This window comes from Mugil cephalus, chromosome 1 (genome assembly GCF_022458985.1).
Source record: "Mugil cephalus isolate CIBA_MC_2020 chromosome 1, CIBA_Mcephalus_1.1, whole genome shotgun sequence".
Classification (NCBI taxonomy): Eukaryota; Metazoa; Chordata; class Actinopteri; order Mugiliformes; family Mugilidae; genus Mugil; species Mugil cephalus.
This window is the reverse complement of record NC_061770.1, coordinates 4171194-4192997: the sequence shown is the minus strand read 5'-3', so window position 1 is coordinate 4192997 and position 21804 is coordinate 4171194. Positions and strand designations below refer to the sequence as shown.

General features: G+C 38.8%; 3 protein-coding genes across 7 annotated transcripts; all 3 read right to left on the bottom strand.

The window, feature by feature from the left end:
* Nucleotides 1-271: 271 nt before the first annotated feature.
* On the bottom strand, nucleotides 272-7780 carry atp6ap1a (ATPase H+ transporting accessory protein 1a). The gene is made up of 11 exons (XM_047610098.1): nucleotides 7616-7780; nucleotides 6314-6440; nucleotides 6087-6161; nucleotides 5703-5896; nucleotides 4801-4841; nucleotides 4532-4617; nucleotides 4285-4434; nucleotides 4042-4199; nucleotides 3155-3205; nucleotides 2343-2580; nucleotides 272-1480 (listed from the first exon to the last, which is right to left on the bottom strand). Exons 1-11 carry the CDS (start codon nucleotides 7744-7746, stop codon nucleotides 1271-1273), a joined length of 1461 nt encoding a protein of 486 aa, XP_047466054.1. The 5' UTR covers nucleotides 7747-7780; the 3' UTR covers nucleotides 272-1270.
* A 1244-nt stretch (nucleotides 7781-9024) lies between these two features.
* tafazzin (tafazzin, phospholipid-lysophospholipid transacylase) lies at nucleotides 9025-14221 on the bottom strand. Of its 3 annotated transcripts, none has more exons than XM_047611628.1 (11): nucleotides 14057-14220; nucleotides 12763-12911; nucleotides 12547-12675; nucleotides 12421-12466; nucleotides 12207-12292; nucleotides 12056-12136; nucleotides 11930-11971; nucleotides 11728-11790; nucleotides 11164-11216; nucleotides 10977-11054; nucleotides 9025-10554 (listed from the first exon to the last, which is right to left on the bottom strand). In XM_047611628.1, exons 2-11 carry the CDS (start codon nucleotides 12869-12871, stop codon nucleotides 10453-10455), a joined length of 789 nt encoding a protein of 262 aa, XP_047467584.1. In that variant the 5' UTR covers nucleotides 12872-12911; nucleotides 14057-14220; the 3' UTR covers nucleotides 9025-10452. The 3 variants fall into 3 exon arrangements, with proteins under 3 accessions (XP_047467584.1, XP_047467577.1, XP_047467568.1); XM_047611621.1 differs by adding an exon at nucleotides 13111-13193 and having other exon boundaries at nucleotides 12547-12911; nucleotides 14057-14213; XM_047611612.1 differs by having other exon boundaries at nucleotides 12547-12911; nucleotides 14057-14221.
* Nucleotides 14222-15149: 928 nt separating this feature from the next.
* si:dkey-150i13.2 (mitochondrial carnitine/acylcarnitine carrier protein) lies at nucleotides 15150-21493 on the bottom strand. 3 transcript variants are annotated; one of them, XR_007113652.1, is made up of 10 exons: nucleotides 21302-21493; nucleotides 20456-20542; nucleotides 20125-20252; nucleotides 17866-17956; nucleotides 17601-17718; nucleotides 17383-17455; nucleotides 17183-17292; nucleotides 16515-16681; nucleotides 15868-15989; nucleotides 15752-15773 (listed from the first exon to the last, which is right to left on the bottom strand). XR_007113652.1 is itself a non-coding variant. In XM_047598085.1 (9 exons), the coding sequence occupies exons 1-9, from the start codon at nucleotides 21401-21403 to the stop codon at nucleotides 15711-15713; spliced, it is 894 nt and encodes a 297-aa protein (XP_047454041.1). In that variant the 5' UTR covers nucleotides 21404-21492; the 3' UTR covers nucleotides 15150-15710. The 3 variants fall into 3 exon arrangements, 1 of the variants encoding a protein (XP_047454041.1); XM_047598085.1 differs by lacking the exon at nucleotides 16515-16681 and having other exon boundaries at nucleotides 15150-15773; nucleotides 21302-21492; XR_007113657.1 differs by lacking the exon at nucleotides 15752-15773 and having other exon boundaries at nucleotides 16490-16681.
* Nucleotides 21494-21804: the final 311 nt, after the last annotated feature.

Sequence of the window (21804 nt, the reverse complement as noted above, 5' to 3'; positions counted from 1 at the left end):
TCTGTAACATTTTTAAACGACTATTTTACTCTGGTTTTAAGAATCACGACATGTTTGATGTTCAGGATTGGGCTTTTTCAGATTCTGAGGAATCCACTATAAGTAAGGATGAGTGTAAATACTGGCATGTATGGAAATAGTCCACGATATAGTTATGCAATCAGCATCATGGATTACATCACTACATTACTAGTCTTCTCACAGGTAGAAGATGCTCTCAAACCCTTAAATATGCTTTGTTGCATTAAACACACTTGAATTAACCTGAAAAGACTTTTTACAGAAGTTTTAATGGGGTCACAGCAGCAGCACGACACAGGACCACACTCAGGACCATACAGCATTCATATTCACTACAAATCATTAAAAACAGAATAAATTAAACAGAAACACAAGTTCACATTGGGCGTCTTTCAGTGCACATCAGTTGTGAGAGCTTCACTTGAATAATAAAAAAAGAAGACAGCCATAAATGAAACGAAATGAAATAAAAAGAGTTGGAAATGTTTGACTTCTAATGCTTCACCAACGTTATCATCCACGTCCCTTTGATCACGAACACTAAAGCTAATGGAATGCAGTGATATGACTGATCTGAGTTTCCCTTCATTCAACAACTACATCATCTATGCAAACCATGGTAAACACAAACACAAATACAGACATTTTACCAATAAATAGCATCTCATAATTCACTTTATAAGTTATATTTGTCCCTGTATGTACAATTGTTGTCTCCCATTCGTGTGTTACATATTGATCCTTTAAAATCTCAGAGGAGAGGGTTGTTACAAACACACAGTTGTTCTGAAGGTACTTGTTCTGCTTTTGTTATTTCATCCCTTATTATACGGTTATAGCTGCTTTAAGCAAATACAAAACCAGTGCAAATTCATCTTGTACTAGTTTTAAAATCAAGTGCAGAATAATGCAGTAAACTAAATGTGTAAACAGCTGGTACCTCTACTACAAGACACCTTCAGAACAGCTGTAACTGTTATTATTTTTCCTCTTAATCTTTTACACAAACTCCTAATAGAGGACAAACTGAGGCTTCAAGTCTCAGGATGCACATTTTAGGTATAAACTGACACGTTATTCAGTTATGAATACAACCTCATTATGACAACACTACTACTTATTCTGTATAATGTCCAACCACATATGAACGGGGACAGGAATGTGAAGGGTGGGAGAGGAAGCATTGTAGTGAGGGGGACAGGGAGGAGGACAGGTGGGGTGAGACATCGGGAGACAGACTGCAGTTGTGTTACTCTGTCTGGGGCACAGAGATGGCCGGGCCCTTGGGGTCATCAAAACGGTCCATAGTGCGGAGCTGCATGATCATGTGCAGGCCGTATGTGAGCACCAGCACCATGAGAAGGCTGGTCATCAGACCCATCCAGATACCAGGGGAGAAGAAGCCTGCACAGTCACTGGCATATGAGAATTCACTGCCGGTCACATTGAAGCCCTGGATCTGTGGATATAGTTAGCAAACAAAACGAACCTGATGAAACTGAGGCTGCTTTTGGATCCGGATCTGGACTGATCCATCTGATTCAGCGCATGCAGCACTACTTTAGTTTTGGATGGACGGATTTTGCAGGTCCTCTAATCAAATCTCGGGTAGATATTCAATTTCATTGGGAGACCAGAAACATTTTTAGACGTAACCATGGCTGAAATAGTGATAGTGATAATTACCAGAGGTTATTTTTTTTAATACACGTAGCTTCCATATCTGTCATCTACCACACCAGAGAGTTATGCACAGACCTTCAGGCAGTGTCACGAAGAGTAAGGATAAGTAAGGGAACCAGTTAGCTTGAGTTCAAAAGTAGCCTACACATAATAACACCTCTAAAGTTCACCCATGAGCAACTTCACATAATGTTGAAACCACATACAACAGGGGTCCAGCTGGCACTGAGGTGTGGTAAATATGATGGTGGTTTTGTAAACTTTTGTAAACAGTTTACTCTATTTTCTGTATTTATGTCAGACTTTTCACTACTTTAATGAGAGTCAATGTCTTTTGACAGAAACACCAAACTTTCCTTTAAATTCATGAACAGATTATAGAAGTGTATGATCCAGCACAATGCTTAAGAGGAGATGCCTTTATTTTACTTGAATCAAATCATAAACTTCTCCAGAGGAAAGAGAGGCCACTATAGGAATTGCTACTTAATTTTTTTTTTTTGCACCAACACTATAATCAGAGAGATGTGGTGGCATTAACAGCATCAGTCAGTCAAAATAAGAAATATTTTGAGACACTCTGTAGTTACTAACAAAGAATGATCAAGGGATCAGTGAATATTAAAACGCAATCTTACCTGGATGTCCTCGAAGGAGACCCTCCACTGATTGGCTGGATCTTTGTTAGAGCGAGGGACAAGCAGTGGCCACAGGAAGCTGCTGACGGACTCACAGCGGTACGAGTACTCTGCAGGAGCATAGATGTTTCTGCTCCCGTTAAACGTGGCCTTGGTGCCGTCGTACTCCAGCTCCACAGCGTCTAGTGTGAACCAGCGGCGGGCAGACACCTGGTAGTGACGCTGACTCATAACAAAGCTGGACACACACACACAAACAGAAAGTTGAACTGACCTTTGAAGAGAGTAGAAGCTTTTAGTCTTAACCTTTACTAGAATGAACCATCCCCTAAGTTAAAACAACATAAGCCACAGAAATAAGCACAAAACACGAGGTACACCAGTGAAAACAAATGCATCTGAATAAAACAGTCTTGTAGTAAATTCCCCCTTGTGACTGTTTAATGTTCAGTTTATGCTGAAACAGCATCAGAAAGCTGGTAATTAAAGTGTATGTTCATTGTGGAGGATGTAGTTTGTGGTGCTGTTAAACCGGGTTTAATTAAGGTGTGCGTGTTATTTAGCGAAGCCCATGGACTAAAAAGAGGTTGTGTTATGACTGTGATGTGGTGTGTGTGTTGTCTGTCTGTGTGGTGCTGGGCCTGCAGGTGGTGCTGTTTCTTCTTTTATTTTCAGCTTCCTGTGCGCTGGACAGTGACTGGAATAGGACTCAAGGTAAGATTTAGTGCACAGCTGCATTCATTTTCACTCGTGTACCTAGCAGGTTTATAGGAAAGAGTGTGATTTATGCCCTGTACGTTGCTCACACTTACATCAGTTTGAAGCTGCGGTGGCCGAGGACATTCTCATAATTAAGAACCAACCTGCAAAGAACCAAAAAAGAAGTGAGAAAATGTCTGATACAATTTTAGGATTTACCTAAAACATGTACATAAAATCAGACTTAAATGCTATTATGTACTCCACATCTAAAAAATAATTTAATTTGATTATCCTTTAAGACATGTAATGATTTGACTTGTTGTCTGAGGGCATCTACAGTCTGTGCTTACAACAGTCCTCCAAGTCAACTGTGGGGTCACACTGAGGTCTCATCAGTTGGTAGCAGTTTGTTACCACTATCTGAACTAACATTATCATGTGCATAACTACTTCATCTTCTGTCATTAGCTCATATCATCCATCTGTGTCAACGATTTCATTCAAATGTAGTATAATAAAGAAGCCACCGTGTGAATGGTCAATGGTTTTGCTACTAAATTACTTATTATTTAATTAAAAAAAAAAAAAAAACATACACAAAATACACCTTCACTGGGTTATGTTGAAGTTATAGTTGCTGATATTCAGTCTTTTATAATTATGAAGTTAACATCTTCCAGTTTTGGACATGCTGTAAATGTGGCTTCTATTGAAAGAATTTAGTCACATTTATATGTCACATTCCTGATGCTCCACAGCTGACAGGACCACTTGGTCAAAAATAACTCTTCTGCTTTATGCTTTATCACATGTCAACACATATCATGACAAATAGTTAAGATATAAATGGTTAAGCTGGAATCTCTGATCAGAATTATCAGAGAGTTGATTGAAATCATTTTGTTGATATTGTTTGTGTAAATGCTCAACATTAGCCACATTAGATGAGACTCAGCATGATTTTATACTTTTTAAGTATATTAGTGGTATAAACTACCTGGATTTGGCTTTGTCACAACTGGAGCCATGGAGTTTGGGGCTAACACCTTCCCCAAATGTAGATGGGGTCAGGTCATGATCTTCCCAGCGACCGCTCCGGAGGATGCTCACTGACAGACCTTTAGCCCACAGGAGGATGCAGGTGTCCTCCCCCTCCTGTAGAAAAAGCAAAGTCAATACTTTCTATGTGCTCTACCTGCCTCATCCTGAAAGTTAGAGCACGATTAAAACAATGAAAAACCTTAAACTCCACGGGAGGGTAGATCCCAGCCTTCTCCTTGATCCTCCGCTGCCTCTCCCTTTCCCTCTCCCTCTCCCTGTATCCACCTCTGGCCTGCAGCAGAGAGCGTCCTCCACCCAGACCTGCTTCCATGGAGAGAGACGCCGCCTCCTGCACAGACACAGAAAGAAGAGATAGTCAAGTCGTGTAATTAATAAACACCCACATATGAACAGTGACAGTAAACACGCTGACACTTCAGACTCACTCGTGAGGGACGCAGCGCTGTGTAAATGGCTGTGTATGGAACAGACTGGGCCTTCATGATGCTCAGCACCTGACCAATCACCTCATCTGAAAAATAGGATCCTCTTGTGTTGGCATGGTGGTATCAAGAAAACTGTCACATGCTACCCAACAATTAATTATCCAAAACGAACAGGTGACATTAAGAAAACACACTCAATAAAGACACCTCAAGGGCTCACTCAATAGTTTGAGTCATCAGAGGATTTACAGCTCATGTGGCAGACTCACCATTTCCACTGAGAATCTCTTTTGCAGACATGAGATCAGCTCTGTAGAAAAATCAAAAAGCAACACACATATCAAGCACAGAAAAATGTGACAATTTAATTTAATTATTTGAAATATTTGTGTAACGATAAAAAAAAATAAATGACCAGAATAATCAGACGTATAACAAGAAAAGGCAACGAACAACTTGTGATTTGATCGTATTAAAATGCTGTGTACAGTCTAAACATACTGGTGGAGGAATGTGAGGATGTATGCGACTACAATGGAAAACTTTGTATTAGGTGCACAGGTAAAACTTCATTTGGGTCTTCGAAGACTCTTTATACTGAACAGCTGCTGGAAGCTGTGGAAGCTCCGAGGAAAAACTGAAAACTAAATGGAGCAATCTCCAAGTCCACATTCAGGTTTTTCAACTCATAGAGTTCTTTAAACCTTTAGAAAGCTTCGCTGACCTGTCTCCAACCCTTCGCCTGATCATAGAACTTCCTTAGCTTCTTAATTTCTCTCTGTGGATAAGGAATAGACGGTGGAGAACCAAACAACGGCTAAAGACAACTTTATTGAAATTTAGTCACTTTCTGGGCGGGAAACCAGAGCAACAATATGCATTATATGTTGAACTCTAACTTCAATTAGCCATTAGTGTATAAATATAAAAGGTTAAATGTTTAGCAAGTTGAATTCTCAAGAACGAACCTGTAAAATCAGCTCAATAAAATGACATAAATCACCCCCCAAGAAAACAACCAATAGTCCAACCTTAATTCAGGCAATAGTTACGTATCTCAGGGAGTCAGATCAGTAAGATCAGAAAATATTCTCTGAATAGTTCAGATATGTGCAGTTTTTATTTATTCACAGTTTTACTCTCATTCTGATTGTGTGTCCTGTGTACGTACCCGATGCCGTAGGGCAGCCTGAACACCAGCAGAGCAGGTGAGGAGGCATTCAGTCTCAGCTGGCTCAGGGTCTCTGGGTCCATGTATAGAGGGGAGGTTTCTAATTGGTCCTGCAGCTGACCAATCACTGCACTGGATGCAGGCCAGGACACAGCAGGTAACACCAGAGGGGAGGACGAGGACATCAAAGCTCCCTATGACACAGAAGTCAATGGCATGAGGCTGGGTATGAATAAAAAACTGCAACACACTGGATTCATAATTTATGTAATATTTAAGGTCAGTTTGTTTGCTGCCTTTTATTGTGTAGTGACAGAAACTAGTAAAGTAAAACATCACACAAGATCAACAGAAAACCATCATAAAACACAACACTGATCTTACCTCAAGGTTTGGGAAAACACTGTCCTGTTTGTTTCCAAAAGCTCCTCCATACATGGTGAAGTCCTCTATGCTCATCTACAAAGAGGAGTTTAGTAAATTGTTTAATGTGTTTTATATGCATGCTGCAAGAGACTTCTTTATGACAATTATATCTCAGCTCTTGTTTATCTGGGCCCATAAGTGTCGAAATAATTCACGTGTAATTTAAGCATGTGTGTGGCGTTTACCTTGTCCTGAAGGAACAACACTACATTTCTTGGGCCGACATCCAGAACTTTCTCTAGGTAGGAGGCCAGCTGCTGCTGTCCAACGATGTGCCCGGCTGTAGGAGGGGACTGCCTTGGTAGAGACATCCTGGGGATTCAAAGATGGAAGAACACACATTATTTATTGAAGTATTAGAAACCATTAAACATAACAAGTAGATTCTGTCCTAAACTATTGTATTTAAATTGATTTGGACTATCTCTGGATATTAGGAAAAAACTATTTTGTGCGTGTGTGAACTTGCATTGCTAGTTTATTTTTATCTACAACATGACAGCCCCCCCCTGAAAAAATTAACTCGCCTAAACTAAAAGATATGAATTACCTAAAACATGTATTCAGGTGCATGCGTAACATATTCAGAATTACAGCCCGTTTCATACCACACTTGTCATATGTATCTATTACATCATCATGAAAGTATTCAAAAGAAACAAATGACCACACAATTACGAGAGTTGACTTTAAAAAGACTCTGCATCAATGCACAAACACAAAACAACAGCTTAAGATTCTGAAAAATCTGTACAGGTGGCTCATACACGTATACTCGTCTTCATGCACCAATTCCATACCAACGACTTATATAAATGCATATGGAAAACAATACTCGTAAAATACACAATCTTACTTATCATATTTCTGTTTAAGTCACTTTAATATATGTGACTTTGGACTATTTTAAAAAGAAAACAAAATTCTTAGCGATTCTCAGCCTTGTGCAACGCAAGCACTTTACAATCCACAGAAAATCAAACTGACAGTCTGTAACCGAAATATCTTTCCAGTGGCCTGTCAATGCAAAAATCTGCCATTTATTTCTGGGCTTATAATGTTTTTGTTAATTTGTTTATTGAAAGGTTTTGGTATCAGCGGGTTGACATTATGTTTTGTGTTTATCCATCTAGTGTAATAGAAAGTGAACAGTCAGGTGCTCTTATGTGTTTTAAAGATTATCTATCCCATGAATTAAACTGCTAAATGAAAGGTGTGAATGCACCTGACGTCATGAGGGTTACATGAAATTCTCATGTTACGTTGCCTCGTGTAATGCCTCATTTTATTTATTCAAGTGTTTAAATGAAATTGTATACAGTCTGCGGGTCGTTTTCATAATTTATCAGAGGAACCACTGAACCAATTTACATCCTACTAACGTCAGCTGACACAGCTAACCGTTAGCTGCTGAAGACGTCCAAACCCCGTTAACTCACGGAAGGTGTGTGTGTGGGGGAAACATCAAATACATTAACACTACTCACCCTTCGCTTGTCCACATAATGAGTGGTACCTGCTCATCGCAATTTCCAATGTTGAAAATGCTTAATAGACCGAGTAAAACGGCCAAAGGCGCAGAGATGCGCTGGAGCTGCAGTATCCCTGTCGACGCCATCTTTACTGTCTGTGACAGCAGCAGGTGACGTGCGTGACGTACAGATTGATCACGTGAGGAAGAAGACGCCTCTGCAGCGATAACCTTTCAGGTTTATTATTATTAATACCACCTCTATATTTTATTGTATTTAATACAATTTTGAATATTTTGTATCTTATTTTCTAAATAATTATTTTCCATTTCCATTAATGTAAAATTACCATTGCAAATTATTATTTAACACAATTTACGTTTGAATATTAAAATGCAGGCTTTATACATGGATATTGTTTATTTTCCTATTGTTTTAATTAAAGGTATATAGCGTTCAGGTTAATCATTACTAAATAGGTATTTATTGTTAAATTAAATACAAATTTATATTTATTAATCCATCAATTCTTTATCATTATTAAAGACTATTTACTTTGGATTATTAAATACATTTTTACTAATGAATACTATTTACTTAACTATTGTGTCAATTAATAGTACATAGTATTTTATCATTTACAATTATTATTATTTTATTATTGGATATGATTTTTACTAAATTGTATTTTAATTAGTTAATTATTCTTAAATCCCATTTATTTTATATTTAACTATTTAAATATTTATTTTGGATTATTAATAATATAAATATGTAAATGCATCACATATAAAAACAAAACTGAAACATACATGTAAATGTGCTTCTTGTAGTACGAGAGACAGCTGAGGGGAAAAAAACATTCGGTAATTACTCTGTACACTGATCAGTACATTTCGCTATAAATTGTAGTTACCAAGGATTGTTATATTTTGAACTAAGCAATAAAGCCATTGTTTTACATATACAAAGGCAACATTTTTGTTCTGATGCTGTAATGAAGATGCTGTAATGAAGAGTCTGAAACTGTGTCAATTCAATTTAAACAAGGGAAACACAATACTAAGTTATTTAAGTCAATGGCTGCTTAAAACCCAATGCATTTTAAATGGCTTAAAGAGCTAGTTTGGGAATTGGTCTCAAAGCAGTCCATCAAACATTAAATTACTACTGGTAGCCAGTTAGCTTAGCTTAGCTTTAAGAGTGAACACATGAGGAACCAGCTAGCCTTGCTCTTTTGACAACACCTTTGACAAGGTACATTTTAAACTTGATTCATCTTCTTAAAAGTGGTGTTAAATCTCCAGATGCAAATCTTAATTTGAAATCTACAATGTACAATATTTCTCTTGTTCTTTTTCACTGAACTGTGCAGAATTGTGAATTGTGCAGAGGTGTTTAGAGATGACATCCAGCAGTACAAATTAAAATGTTGTAAAATCTGATGTTTTATTGGCATTCACAGAGTAGGAAAAAGTGGCAATCACAATAAGGCGGAATATTTATAAAACAACCACACAACATCCAGTTGTGGCCTTTTCTCCCTTATAAAAGCCATTGATGTTTATGATAAAATGTGCTATATACACATCTGTGGCAGCATTCAGAGATTCTAATGATCCACGGAAAAATAAATGCATTAATAATCCGAAAAACAAATTATTTTGGATAGAAAAAAAGGATTAGTAAATTCAATTTGAACAAAAAGAGAGATTACAGGGAACAAGCGGTGCACAGAGAGATCAACTTGTTTTAAGTTGCACGGACGTATGCAAAGCATTATCATCACACATCCTGGCAATGATTTACTCTGCCTCTTCCTGAGGATAGCTGGAATACTTCAGCTGACATCCTGATTCATCCTGATTACAGATTTAAAAAAATCCAGGTCAATCCATGTTCATACTAATATTTAGTACTTCAACAAACAGCAGCTTTGGGTAAAGGTCTCCTAAATATGGGGCAAGAGTGTGGTCTAACCCCATCGCCAGACAAGAACATCAAGATTGGATGATTCTGCAAAACCATGGATTACATTCAGTGACACTGTCTTTTCTGTCACTTCTAAAACAAACTACTGTTACAGTGTTCTTAGACAAGGCAACAAGAACACAATTCTTTTTCGGCCAAACTCTAAGAACCAAAGCAGCATGCATCAGTGTGACATTGACTGTAACTGTATCCAACTGACTTCAGCCTTACTGCTAGCAATGCAATGTATCTGTCAACACTGATAGAGATCATTAACCATGTTATTAACCATCAAAGAAAAAAAAAAAAGCATCCAAAATTGACGTCATTCCTAAGGTACTGGCCTGGTTCCAATGAGGTAAAGAGCTGAAACACAGCTGAGTAGCTCCACTGAGCTGTTAAATGCATAACACTGTTGAAATTCACTCCCCTGTAGAAAACAAATCTGGAGGCTCTTATAATTAAAGACATTTTACTCATCTGGGCCAAACCATAAGTACATGTTCAAGTAACTTAATGATTCATCTTTCTACATCACTGCCTGTGTCGTCCTAAGAGGCAGTGGCGTATCCTAGCAACTAAATGTGCTAAATTAATCAAAAAGTGGTTAAACATGCTTTTAAATAACGGTTCCAATACAAAGGAGTTTCTGTTGCACTTAAAGTTGGAGAAATCAGTTTGTTCACCGACTGTGATCCAGACTCCAGAAATGTTCTGGAGCTCGTCAGAACTTCCCGGCGTGGCGGGGCAGAGAAAAGGGGTAAAGCAGACCGCATCGGTAATTAAAAGGAATTACCCTCACAGTAAAGGTAAACAGTTGTCAGTCCTGTTGGCTGTGAGGAGTGAGGAGTGCACGGAGGCAGAGGCAGGACGGCTGGGACTCAGTATCCGGTCTGTACCTGCCCATGGAGCGCCTCGGCCTGAGCTTTCAGGCTCCGAAACTCCACCTGGATGAAATCAGTCAGGGTCTTCCTTATTTCCACCTGTTGGGAAAATTTAAAGAAATTTAAAGGAATATTTTGGCAGGTAATGCTTTTTACAATTCAATTCACAATAAAAGTAAAACAAAACAAAACAAAACAAAAAAAAAACAATAACAGGATATTGTATATTTCTTAGAGCAATCATTAACGATTAAAAAACTGTTGGCAGTGGCAGCTTAAAGGCCAAAAAACTATATTAAAACTAAATAATAATTGGTAAATTGTTTGATCTACAAAAAAATGCAGAATGCAAAAACCTCATAGTGGAAAGTAAGTTGTTTCTTTTCCCAAAACTTTAAAACCTGAAGATTTAATTATCAGTTAAGCTGACAAACTGTATCTGTAACAGAACACAAAGTACAGTTTTGTCTTTACTGAATCTAAATGCATAAATTGTGACGATGAGAACATCATGTCCTCACCTGACTCTTGTTTTCAGCACGAAGAGATTCAACAAGTTCTTTGACACTGAAAGGTTTCCCCACCAGGACTGTGATTTTCTGGAAGTAAAGCAACAGTTAGAACTACAGCCACACACTGGACACAAAAACTAATGATGGACAAAACGCATATCAAAAATATTATAGTGTTAGATTTGAGTGGTTCTACCTGCCCAGTCCGAGGAATGTAGGGCGTCACATTTGGCAAAACGTCGCTCAAGCCTGAGACAAAAGCAGAGCATTCAGAAAATGGCTACTTCAGTTTTTACTTTAAACAACCAGTAGAACACTGATGGTATTGTACATTTTGTTTTCCATGGAAAGACACACATTTTTAATGCATGTACCTTGAACTGGATGCAGCTCTCAGCTTGAAGTACCGCACGTTACACTATTAAAATGATTACATTATTAAAGAAGGCTCAATCATTTTAGTTACTTGTTGTCGATTTGTTTTTCTGGTAAACATTTTGGACTCTGGAGTCTATCTCTGTCTAAAAGACTCAGTTTCTGCCAAAGCTGCAGATGGTAGGTCAGAATCAACAGCATGAATACATGGAGACCAAGTTTGTGTCAACAGTCCAGAATGTTGCTGCTGACCATGTGCATCCCTTTATGGCCACAGTGTGCCATCTTCTAATGGCTGCTTCCAGAGGGATAACCCAGATCTATGACCATGCGTAGTTCCTCACCAAGTGTATGTGGTGGGAACTGTTGATGGAGAGTTACTCACCTACATGCCAGAGCGGCAGGATAATTGGGTTAAGGGAGCACTCTGCTATGAGTCGACCGACGCCTAAAAGATAAATGAGAAATGTTGCCTCACTGAGCATCTGAACTACAATCACTTCGTCAAAGACAAGTATTATAAAAGCAAAGAGTCACCATACAGACAACTCAAAAACTTATAGGTAGTCAACAGACGTTCTGCTCACCCCATTTTAAACGTATGAATTCCTCAGTCATGTTGACTTTGCCTGTTAATTGAGAAAAGAACAGCTTAGAAAAAAGAAAGGAGTAATACGTGTAATAATACAATCTGTGGAGCATTGTTAACGTACCTTCTGGAAAAATGTGCACCCATTCTCCTCTGTTCAGTTTCTCCAGAATAAAATCCATTCCTTTCTGGTAAACACCATCGCCTGAACAAATCTTATTCTGTGAATCGTTCAACAGGCAAGAAGAAACAGCTGGAGGCAAAGAAATGCTCACCTCTGCAGACGGGAACGCACTTTCCACGGCTGAAGAATTTGGAGTGGAGCTCTCTTGTGAAGCAAATGTCAGATGCTGTTGGGGTCCTATTGCAAGTATTATTATTATTATTATTAATAATAATAATAATAATAATAACAATAAATAAATATATATATAATATATAAACCATAATCAAGTTAACTGATAGGAATGAGTGACTAATAAAACTCACCACCGCATCTTGTTTAAGTTCCACAGCTGTCTAAGGTTCAGTGCACCTGTCACACACAGGAGGTATTAACATTAATTTAATCACATGAAACAGGACTTAGGTTTCAGTTTGTGCGTCTGCTCTTACCCCAGATATGTGGGTCGTCCATACAGGACTGGTGGTTGGACAGAGTGATGAGAGGGGTGTTAGAGGGCCTCTGATCAATCAGGTTCCATAAAACCTCATGGTTGTGGACCCTCAGGCAGTTCATGTACTCTGAAGATGGAGAAATGAGAAAAACGCGTGAACAGAACATCTCTCTGTTGTGTCTCTGCGCTGTATATATACACAAATACAACTTACTGGTCCAGAAGTAGGAATAGGAGCCCACCATGCCCAGGATCAGTGTGCTGGAGACCCTCCATGCCAGAGCAGGGCACTTCGGGAACGGCCATTTGACCTCCAGGGGCATCGCAGCACTCTACAGACACTACATCCACACACACACTAACCTGACACAAACACAGAGTCAAAGAAACAGTAAAGCCTGAATATTATGTTAAAGGAACACGTCACTGGTTTGTACCAGTGTACACTGGTATTTTTATAACAGAAGTTTATAAAAAAGGAAGCTAGGTAGCTATACAAAGATAAAGCTGAAATCACAAATTCTAAATGTAAGTGTTACTATACATGTACAAATGTACTTACATGTACTTTAACACCAGCTGCACTGCATTTCTTGTGCAAAAATGTAATCGAATCACTACAGAACTCGGTTACATGCATAGCACCTGTAGCAAACACATGAAAACTGAATCCACCTGTAGTTGCCATGCCACTGTTGATGTGAACATGTATGGGGGTATTTATCAGAGGGTAAGCTGACTGACAAAACAATAACAAAATAATAACTGTCCACTGCTTATTACACCAGATCCACTGTTTTTGTTTGTTATTTTGTCATAGACACACAACTGATGCTTTTCTGTTGTTAACTAATTACACCACATGCATTTGTTAGATTGCACACACACAAACATATTTATAGTCAAAAGAGACACAAAGCGACTTTAGACAGAAAACGCCACAGAGCAATCCAAACAAAACAAAACAAAACAAAACAAAACAACAAAGAGACTCAAATCGAACTGTCTGTAAAGAGTCGTTTTCAGTCTTAGTGTTTTGCTTCCAGTCTGACAAATCATATAACTAAGCCATTTGAGGATTCAATTGAGGTCGAGTCCGCCGCTCAGGTCAAAATATTCTGAGCTCTGCACATCAACTAGCTTAGCCAGCTAGCCAGCTAGCCACGAGCCAAAGTTTACAGACTCTGTAAGATGCGATAATTACGCCGACAAATAAGCTCTAGCTCTATAGAAACTAGTTCATAAACTGTAAAATAACAAATCAAAGCGGCTAAAGACACACAGTGTCTACAATCCTACATGCATTCAAAACCTATCGCCTGTTCACCCATCTCTGACACTCTTCAAATGCAACTTCAAATGTATTTAAAGTTAGACAACACACGGCGTTTTCACCTTTGATTACACAAATAATACGTAGAGTGTCTTTGCACGTGATACGTCTAAACACGTTTAAAACTCACTAAAACTCACACAGAAAACATTACAAGATCAAACAGTTATCTCACCTTCCTTCTCCTGACAGCCTGGTGGTCACCGACACCGGAAGAGACCGTCCACGCACCGAATTGTGGGTATTGTAGTTTTGAAGAATTAAACGTTTTAACGTGATTGTTTTTGATATGTTACCAGTGGTGGGCGTCTCTTTGAATGCATTCTCGCTTCACGAATAATGACAGCAGAGATCACATCTTGTTAAACCGCGTTGAATTTAGTAACACCACCCGCTTCCGGGTTGAGAAAATTGGATCTATGGGTAACGTATGCTGAGATGTAGGCCAAAGGTGACACGGCTCTAGTGCGTTGACCTCCTGATACTGTTTAACCTAAGGCATACATGAATAATAATAATAATATATGTAATTCCTGAGCGTGACTTTTTTTTAACACATAAATTATATTTAAAAGAGAAAATATACTCGAGTGAATAATAACTTAATCTGAGCAAACATAAATCTAATAATAAACTGAAGCTAATATTTGCTGGAGATTATTTTCTCTGCTATCATTTATGTGCCTGCAGTGTACAGTTCTCTGTGCTCAAAAAGTCCTGCTGCGTGTCTAGGACTGTGACACAAATATAATGCCATAGATTTGATGGTGAATATGATTATTTATGTAAATTACAAAAATGCTATTTTTGCCATTTGTGCTTTCACTGTATTTACACCAAAATATCATTTGTGATGGAGAGGTATAAACAAATGGCCCAAGGCTCATGCTGAACATTCATCACATTTGTCACATAACCCCCCAAACTACATACATATATGATTATATCATGATTTTTTATTTTCTGAAGGCTGCCTATATTTCAGTCTAGTTCTGTTTGCTGTCTGTACTTACTACTCTGTTTTTTATTTATTCTGCCTCTGCTTGAGCACTTTTGAAATCCCACTAGAAAGGTATCTAAATGATTCAGATTATTTCATTGAATAGTCACCATGTAAACATAATATCTTAAAGTCCCAAAACCAGGAAATCTAAAAAAAAAAAAACACAGGTCCTTAAAGTTCGATGGAAACCACCTCAAGATCCTAATTATTTTAGACCACGGGGAGGTAATTAAGTACTGATGTAAACAGCTGATACACTATTTTATACAGCAAACTGAAAATATTTTATTGAAATACTTATTCACAGAGATTATAAAACACACACTGTCCGAATCACATTAATTTACCTTCGGATAAATCAATATGTAGTTCTGGAAGTGCTAGATTACACCATGTAAAACTAAAGTGAGTTAAAAGATTTTATTTATTTATTTTACAAACATCACGGTTTATATATATCTATCTATCTATCTATCTATATATCTATCTATATATATATATATATAGAGAGAGAGAGAGAGAATATTGAATAAATACACTATACGTAAAAATCATACATTCTTAAATGTGCATTGTAGGGGCACTGCTTCTCACAAAAGATGAGAATTAAAAAGATTACCTTGTAAAATTAAATGGAAAAGTAAGAATGCACTTACGAATGCAATAATCATTTACATTCCACATTCCTGAAACATGACTTGAGAGATACAAAACACTCACTAGACTGTTTGTTTGAGGTACAGAGAACCTCTGCTGTAACTCAGCAGAGAGTTGTTTTTAAGAGAGAAGCTGCTGCCACTGACTCTTCATGACACACTGGTGTCTGTCACCAGCTGGGCGCGAGCGTGTTCAGTCCCTTTAATGCCACCTCAAACCCCAGAAAACAAGCCTGAGAAAAAGAGGGAGAAAAAGACAGGTTATGATGTACTGTATATATCTGTACATGTAGAAATATTAGTTTTTATTTATTATTTAAGCATTACCGCATTGGCCGGGAATGCTCGTAGAAAGACAGCATTGAATCCCTTATAGAGGCCTTTAGCTCCTTCTTCTCGAAGCAGCGATCTCAGGACGTCAACCAGACCTCTGTACTTCCCATCTGCAGCTAAACCCACACACACAGAAGGTAAATGGGAACAATCTTCTTTGTTAGTGCTTGGCTATATAAGTGAACATTCCTCTAACATGACATGAAGCAAAGGTGCCAAAACTGAAATTTTGTTTCATGGGCTAGATGTTAATTGGGCAGATGCTTTGCAGAGAAGCCAATTAAAGGATTGTTAGATTTTTCTTTTTCTTTTCTTTTCTTTTCTTTTCTTTTACTTTGTGGACTCTTTAATTAAATGTGAGTTTCTCCATAAATTAGTGTTGTTCCAGTTTTCTGTGACTGATTAAACAAACTTGTTAATTAGAAACGTTAATGTTAAAGTTCTGTGACGAGCGATTCAAAGGATTACAATTAGCAGTCACTAATCCCAGTTTAATCCATTTAACAATTATGGTGTAAGTTTATCTGTTCTGTGCAGGAAGTAGAGGTCACGTAAGACGATTACCTCCTCAAAAGTTGTGTTATTTACATATTTATTGTTTGCTAATATTAGGCACCTGTAAGCCTGCATTCAGGAGTCACCTGAATTTTGTTCAAAGGTTGTATGAACCAGGCAGTGACGTCACTGTGAGGACAGGATCTCTGGATCGGTGCAAGCTACTGCAGCCTTTAAACACTAGGGCTGACTTCATTTCCTGTTTCCGACTCCCAGGCATGCTAATTGGGTGGTGGTGGTGACAGGATCAAATCTGGCATAGTGGAAAGTGAAAATCAGCCCTGTCTGATGTTAACTCAAACAGCCTGTGCACATGATAAACAACAATTAAATACAGAAGCCAAGCACAGTAGAGCAGTGATTTAGTTTTAATAAAAATCTAGTTATATAAATAGTTTTAATAATAAGTGATTAGTAATGGAAATACATTTTATATATGATTGCTATGATGTTTGTCCTTTTCAAATAGCTTCCCCAACACAGTGTGTTAGTTAGTGGAAGTGCTGGTAGACACAGAGTTAGGACTTAGCTGTTTGCCCATTACCAGTCTTGCCAAAGGGTCATCAAGCTAGTTGTACAGCAGCACAATTCAAAAAATATAAAAAATATTGTGTTTTCCCTTGATGTAAAAAATTATGTTTCATTACTGTCTGCTGTTACTGCAGGATAATACACAAAGTACAACAATGATTATAAATATAGAGGCGTATACTCTCTTAGTCTTATGTTCTTATGCATGGACCTCAGGTCTAACCTGTCTGGAAGTTGGACTTGAGGACGTCAGGAGGAAGAGCGATCGTCCAGTTTAATATTCCCGCTATTCCACCAGCTAGGATGATGTTGGGAGTGCTGAGCTGAGAGACACTGACACAAAGAATGAAAATGAAAAGTAAGACTTACAATATACATAATATTTTCTTTATCCAACTCTCTGGTGTCACCACAGCAACTGACCTTTGACCCTCTGGAGTCAGGAAGTTTTTCAGACATTCATATGTCAGGAAGTACAAACCATTAGAAGGCACATCTAAGAGAGAAAGAAGTGCAAACATGTGAGGCTGTAAATTTGTTTTGGATTTGGACCATTAAACAAAGCCAGTCTTTTTGCGCCCTCTGCTGGAAGTTATATTACATGTCTTAATAGCTGCTGTACAGATTGATATACTGTGTACCTCTGATGAGAGTCAGTAAAGTTCCTTTGTAGACACTGCGGATCCCCTGCTCCTTATAGAGCCTGATTGCACAGTCAAGCGGACCTGCATACTTAGACCCTCCACCGCTAGACTGCACCTGGAAAACATTGCAAAACTACTTTCAGCCTGTCAACTGTTATAATATCAACCAGCTACAAGGAGCAAATTAGGACACTGAAAAGTGACACTGAAGTGACACTATGAATCTGCAATATGAACGCTGTCTGTTTCAATGAGACCTTACCTGCAGTAAACATTTGATCCTTTCTCCTGGAGCTACAATCACAGTAGTGAAGACTCCTGCCAGACAGCCAGACAGGAATATTTGAGTCTTTCTGAATAGAACAGCATAAAAAGGATTTCAGTACACAGTAACTCATCACCATCAGTATTATCACCATCAGGATACAGTTGCTTATTTTCACATCCACACCATGAAGCAGCTGTCGACTTACACGAGCACGCGCGACAAATATTTCTACACATACTACAGTCCAGGATGGTCTTACTGCTGTGTTATTTATATTGTTTTGGTCTGCAAAAGCCAAAAAAAGAATATGGAGTGATTAACGAGAACAGGACCAAGGATGTGGAATACGGTCCATACCCTGTCCATAACTCATCGATTCAACATAATCCATGTGATCCTGTGCAACTTAAGTGTACAGTGCATACACACTGCCCGGCCAATGAGAGTGACCTCTCTGATCAATTAGTTTTACACACTGTAAAAGTTACAGTCCGAACACCAGTAAACAACTGAATGTTTACTTGGTGTGTTGTGGCCTTAAGGGAACCTCTACACAAGGTCGTGGACATGGACACAGGCCACATGAAAAGGCCTTAAGTCAACTGAATAACTGATGTTTGGTGCTGGGCAGGTTGCTAGTAGTCGATTACAGTCCTGTTGACTGTTTACAAGACAGGCTGCAAAACCAAAACAATGTTGGGGGATATCATCACTGTGGGTTTTATATAGTTAATGCATTGTTGATGTAAAATAATTGTTATTGCAGATGAATTAAACGAACAAGCTGTGTTCCCAGAATTCACTACGACATTTGCATAAACCAAAAACAGCATTAGCGTATTAGCCCACACTTCGTGCTACAGTGTTTGTGCGTTTAGTGTTGATGAGGCAGACGGAAAATCCAAAACGTAACAGATGACAAATACATAGAACAGGTCGCCAGATGGCTGGAAAGGGAACAAGTATTTCTCTCTTAGCTGAACGTGATGCAAAAACTTTTTCAGAGGTGAGACGGGGGCTGCAAGTCATTTCCAGCACGTGCAACACCGATATAGACAGAGAGGCAGAAGGGGACACATGACAGGACGCTGGGTGTCCGGGTAACATGAGAAAAGGGGTGTGTAGGGGGTGTGTTACTGCAAATGAGCGAATGACAGGGGAGGAGTGGCAGACGGTTATATATATGGTTATATATAGAGCTGTGTTCCAGGTATTACAGACACACTCCAGAGAAAACACTCTCACCGACAATGCATGGGAGTGTATGGCAATCATCGAAGGGACATTTTGGCTTGTCGTCACTGCAACAGATCACTGTGTGATGGTTAGGAATGGGTTATTTTAAGTTGGATAAACAGAGTGAACGTCATATAGATGGGACCCGGTCTTTTCCAGTGAGCATCAACTGATCAGCAAAGTCAGTTGCCTAATGCCTAATCGATTGCATAGTTTTGCGAGCCTTTTAGGTGTATTTTTGATTATTTAACTTATAATTTTGGAGTTTTTAAGGTCTTTCTAGCATAACTGTCCCTTCTTACCATCAGATGTATTTGTATTTATCATGTTCACGAGCAAAGTCCATATGAAAGGCCCCTATTCACATTTACTTCTCCTTAATTTCCTACACTGTTTTATCCTATTGTTAGCTTGTTAAGCCGTTAGACTTTGTGGCACCCAGACACCAACACTTGCTTAGTACTGCTCAGACTTCCTGTTACCACTAATGCCAAGCCTTTCATATACACCACTTCCTATGTCATAACCACAAACTCAGGAGTTCCGTTGGTTGTTGTCTATATAAAATCAAACAACAGTTTGAATTGTCACTTTGTGGGTTTATATGCCTCCACAGTTCTCATTAGAACTTCATTGTGTCACCTAGTGTGTTATCTCAGTCACACGGCTTCACTGGAAAGATACTGAAACTATGTAGTTCTTTAAGCCTTTGCTGGTTTCAGCTTTGGAAGCTTGGAAATGGACTATGTGAAATAGGGTCCAAAGGTATGGAAAGAGAAAGGTTTATGTGTGTTAGCACTTATATTACTCAAGTTGTGGGATCATAAGTCAATGTACACAGTCACGCTGCTTCTTCCAGACACTAAAATCAAATCTCCGTAATCTTAATGTCCAATTTTTTTTAAAGTTTAAACTTAGGCTTAAGTTGATGTTATTTCCAAGGAAATAAATGCAAGTCATTCCAATGCCCTCTGAAGTAACAGAAGAACAACTTTGTGTGTGTTTGGTTTTACTAACGTTAGTGGTTTGTCGGGATCCGTCTGCTGGAGCTGTTTTCCCAGACCAAAGCCAAAGAAGCTGATGGCCATCATGGGAGCCACGCCGGCCAGGGGAGCCCCCAACCCTTTATAGAGACCAAGGATGCCCTGGATACACACACACACACAGGAAAGATGAAAGCATCAACACACAGTGACCTTCCTTATGATACATGAAAGACACAGAAATGTTATTTTCCACCACTTTGTCCACATGAGCTTTGTCAGCAGATCTATTGATGAGTGCTTTTCTTCTGCGATTAATGTCAGTACTTCATTAACTATGCAATTAGTGGAGTGCGTGTGTTCACCTCTTTGGACACGGTCTTGCGGAAGCAGTCGTACGTTCCTGTGTAGATCACATACTGAGCAGCTTTGGGCTGTGTCTGCAGTCTCACCTGAAGCACACAGATTGATTAGAAAGAAGGACGCAAACACACTGACCATGCAGTCTGAAAAGGGCGGATTGTTGAGGCAAACACAAGATAGAGGAGACACCCATTGATGTCGCTGCTACTGGTCACTGATAAAAACACAAGCTGCCACTGACAGTTACTGTGAGTGTGTCACACTCAGATAAACAGCGGCCTCACATCATGAACAAACAATAGTTTAACAGTTGTGTCGCACTGAAATGAAATTAAGTTCCAGAGGAAAGATGTTATTTTTTAAAGGAATAGGCAATAAATGAGTATATTTTCCTAACAACGTTCTTTTCATTAATTGCTTATTCTTTATTTATTCATATTTCAGTTCATTTTTCTTATGTCATTAACTCATACTGTGTCATTATGTTAGATTTGATTCCGTTCTATTTATGTTTTATATCGAAATTTTGACTTTATTTTAGCATTTTGGCGCATTTTCCTCTTTAAATGGTTTAAACACAGTGTCCATTCTTCCAGCTCCTTGTAGCTGTCTCATGACCCCTGTGACGTTTTAAGCTGATTTATCAATAATCTCCTCGACACCTACACGATTACTGACTTTTCCGGTCTCAAGTAGAACCAGAACAAAACCTCTTAGCACGGCATAATACAAGAAGTGTGTGTTATGGAAAGATTCGGGGATGTTCTTTAGAATTTCAGTAACCCTGTGTTAAAGTGCAGGTCGACCTGCAGCACAGATGGACCACATAGTCCTGGGCTATTATTCACCTTGATGGTGTCCAGAGGGTGTCCGGCCAGCAGCAGACAGGCTCCACCGACTCCTCCAGCCACGAAGTTCTTGAGCGGAGAAACTCTTGCCTCTTCGCCCATCCTGTCCCTGCATGGTCAGAGCAGACAGCCGAACCGTAGTCCACCTCTCACAGTTCACAGTCTGCGCACACTGGAGCCGTGTGACGGTGAGGGGAGGAGTGACACTCAGCTGTCTGTCTGCCAAGCTGAACTTTGCTTCAAACAGCTGAACGGAAATGAAAAACACTTTTTTATATATATATATTAACTTTATGTACATTCAGCTCAACAAATCACCACTAAACTCGTGATCTACTCATAAAACGCGTCAAAGCGTGTGTTTCTATGCCGTTCTATAGCTACAATAACTTTACAGTAACCGGTAAATAGTCTACTGTGTATCTACCGACTGGAGCAAAGAAACAGCGACATCTGGCGACAGAAATGGAAACTTTTTTTTTTTTTTAATTAGCGGATTAAAA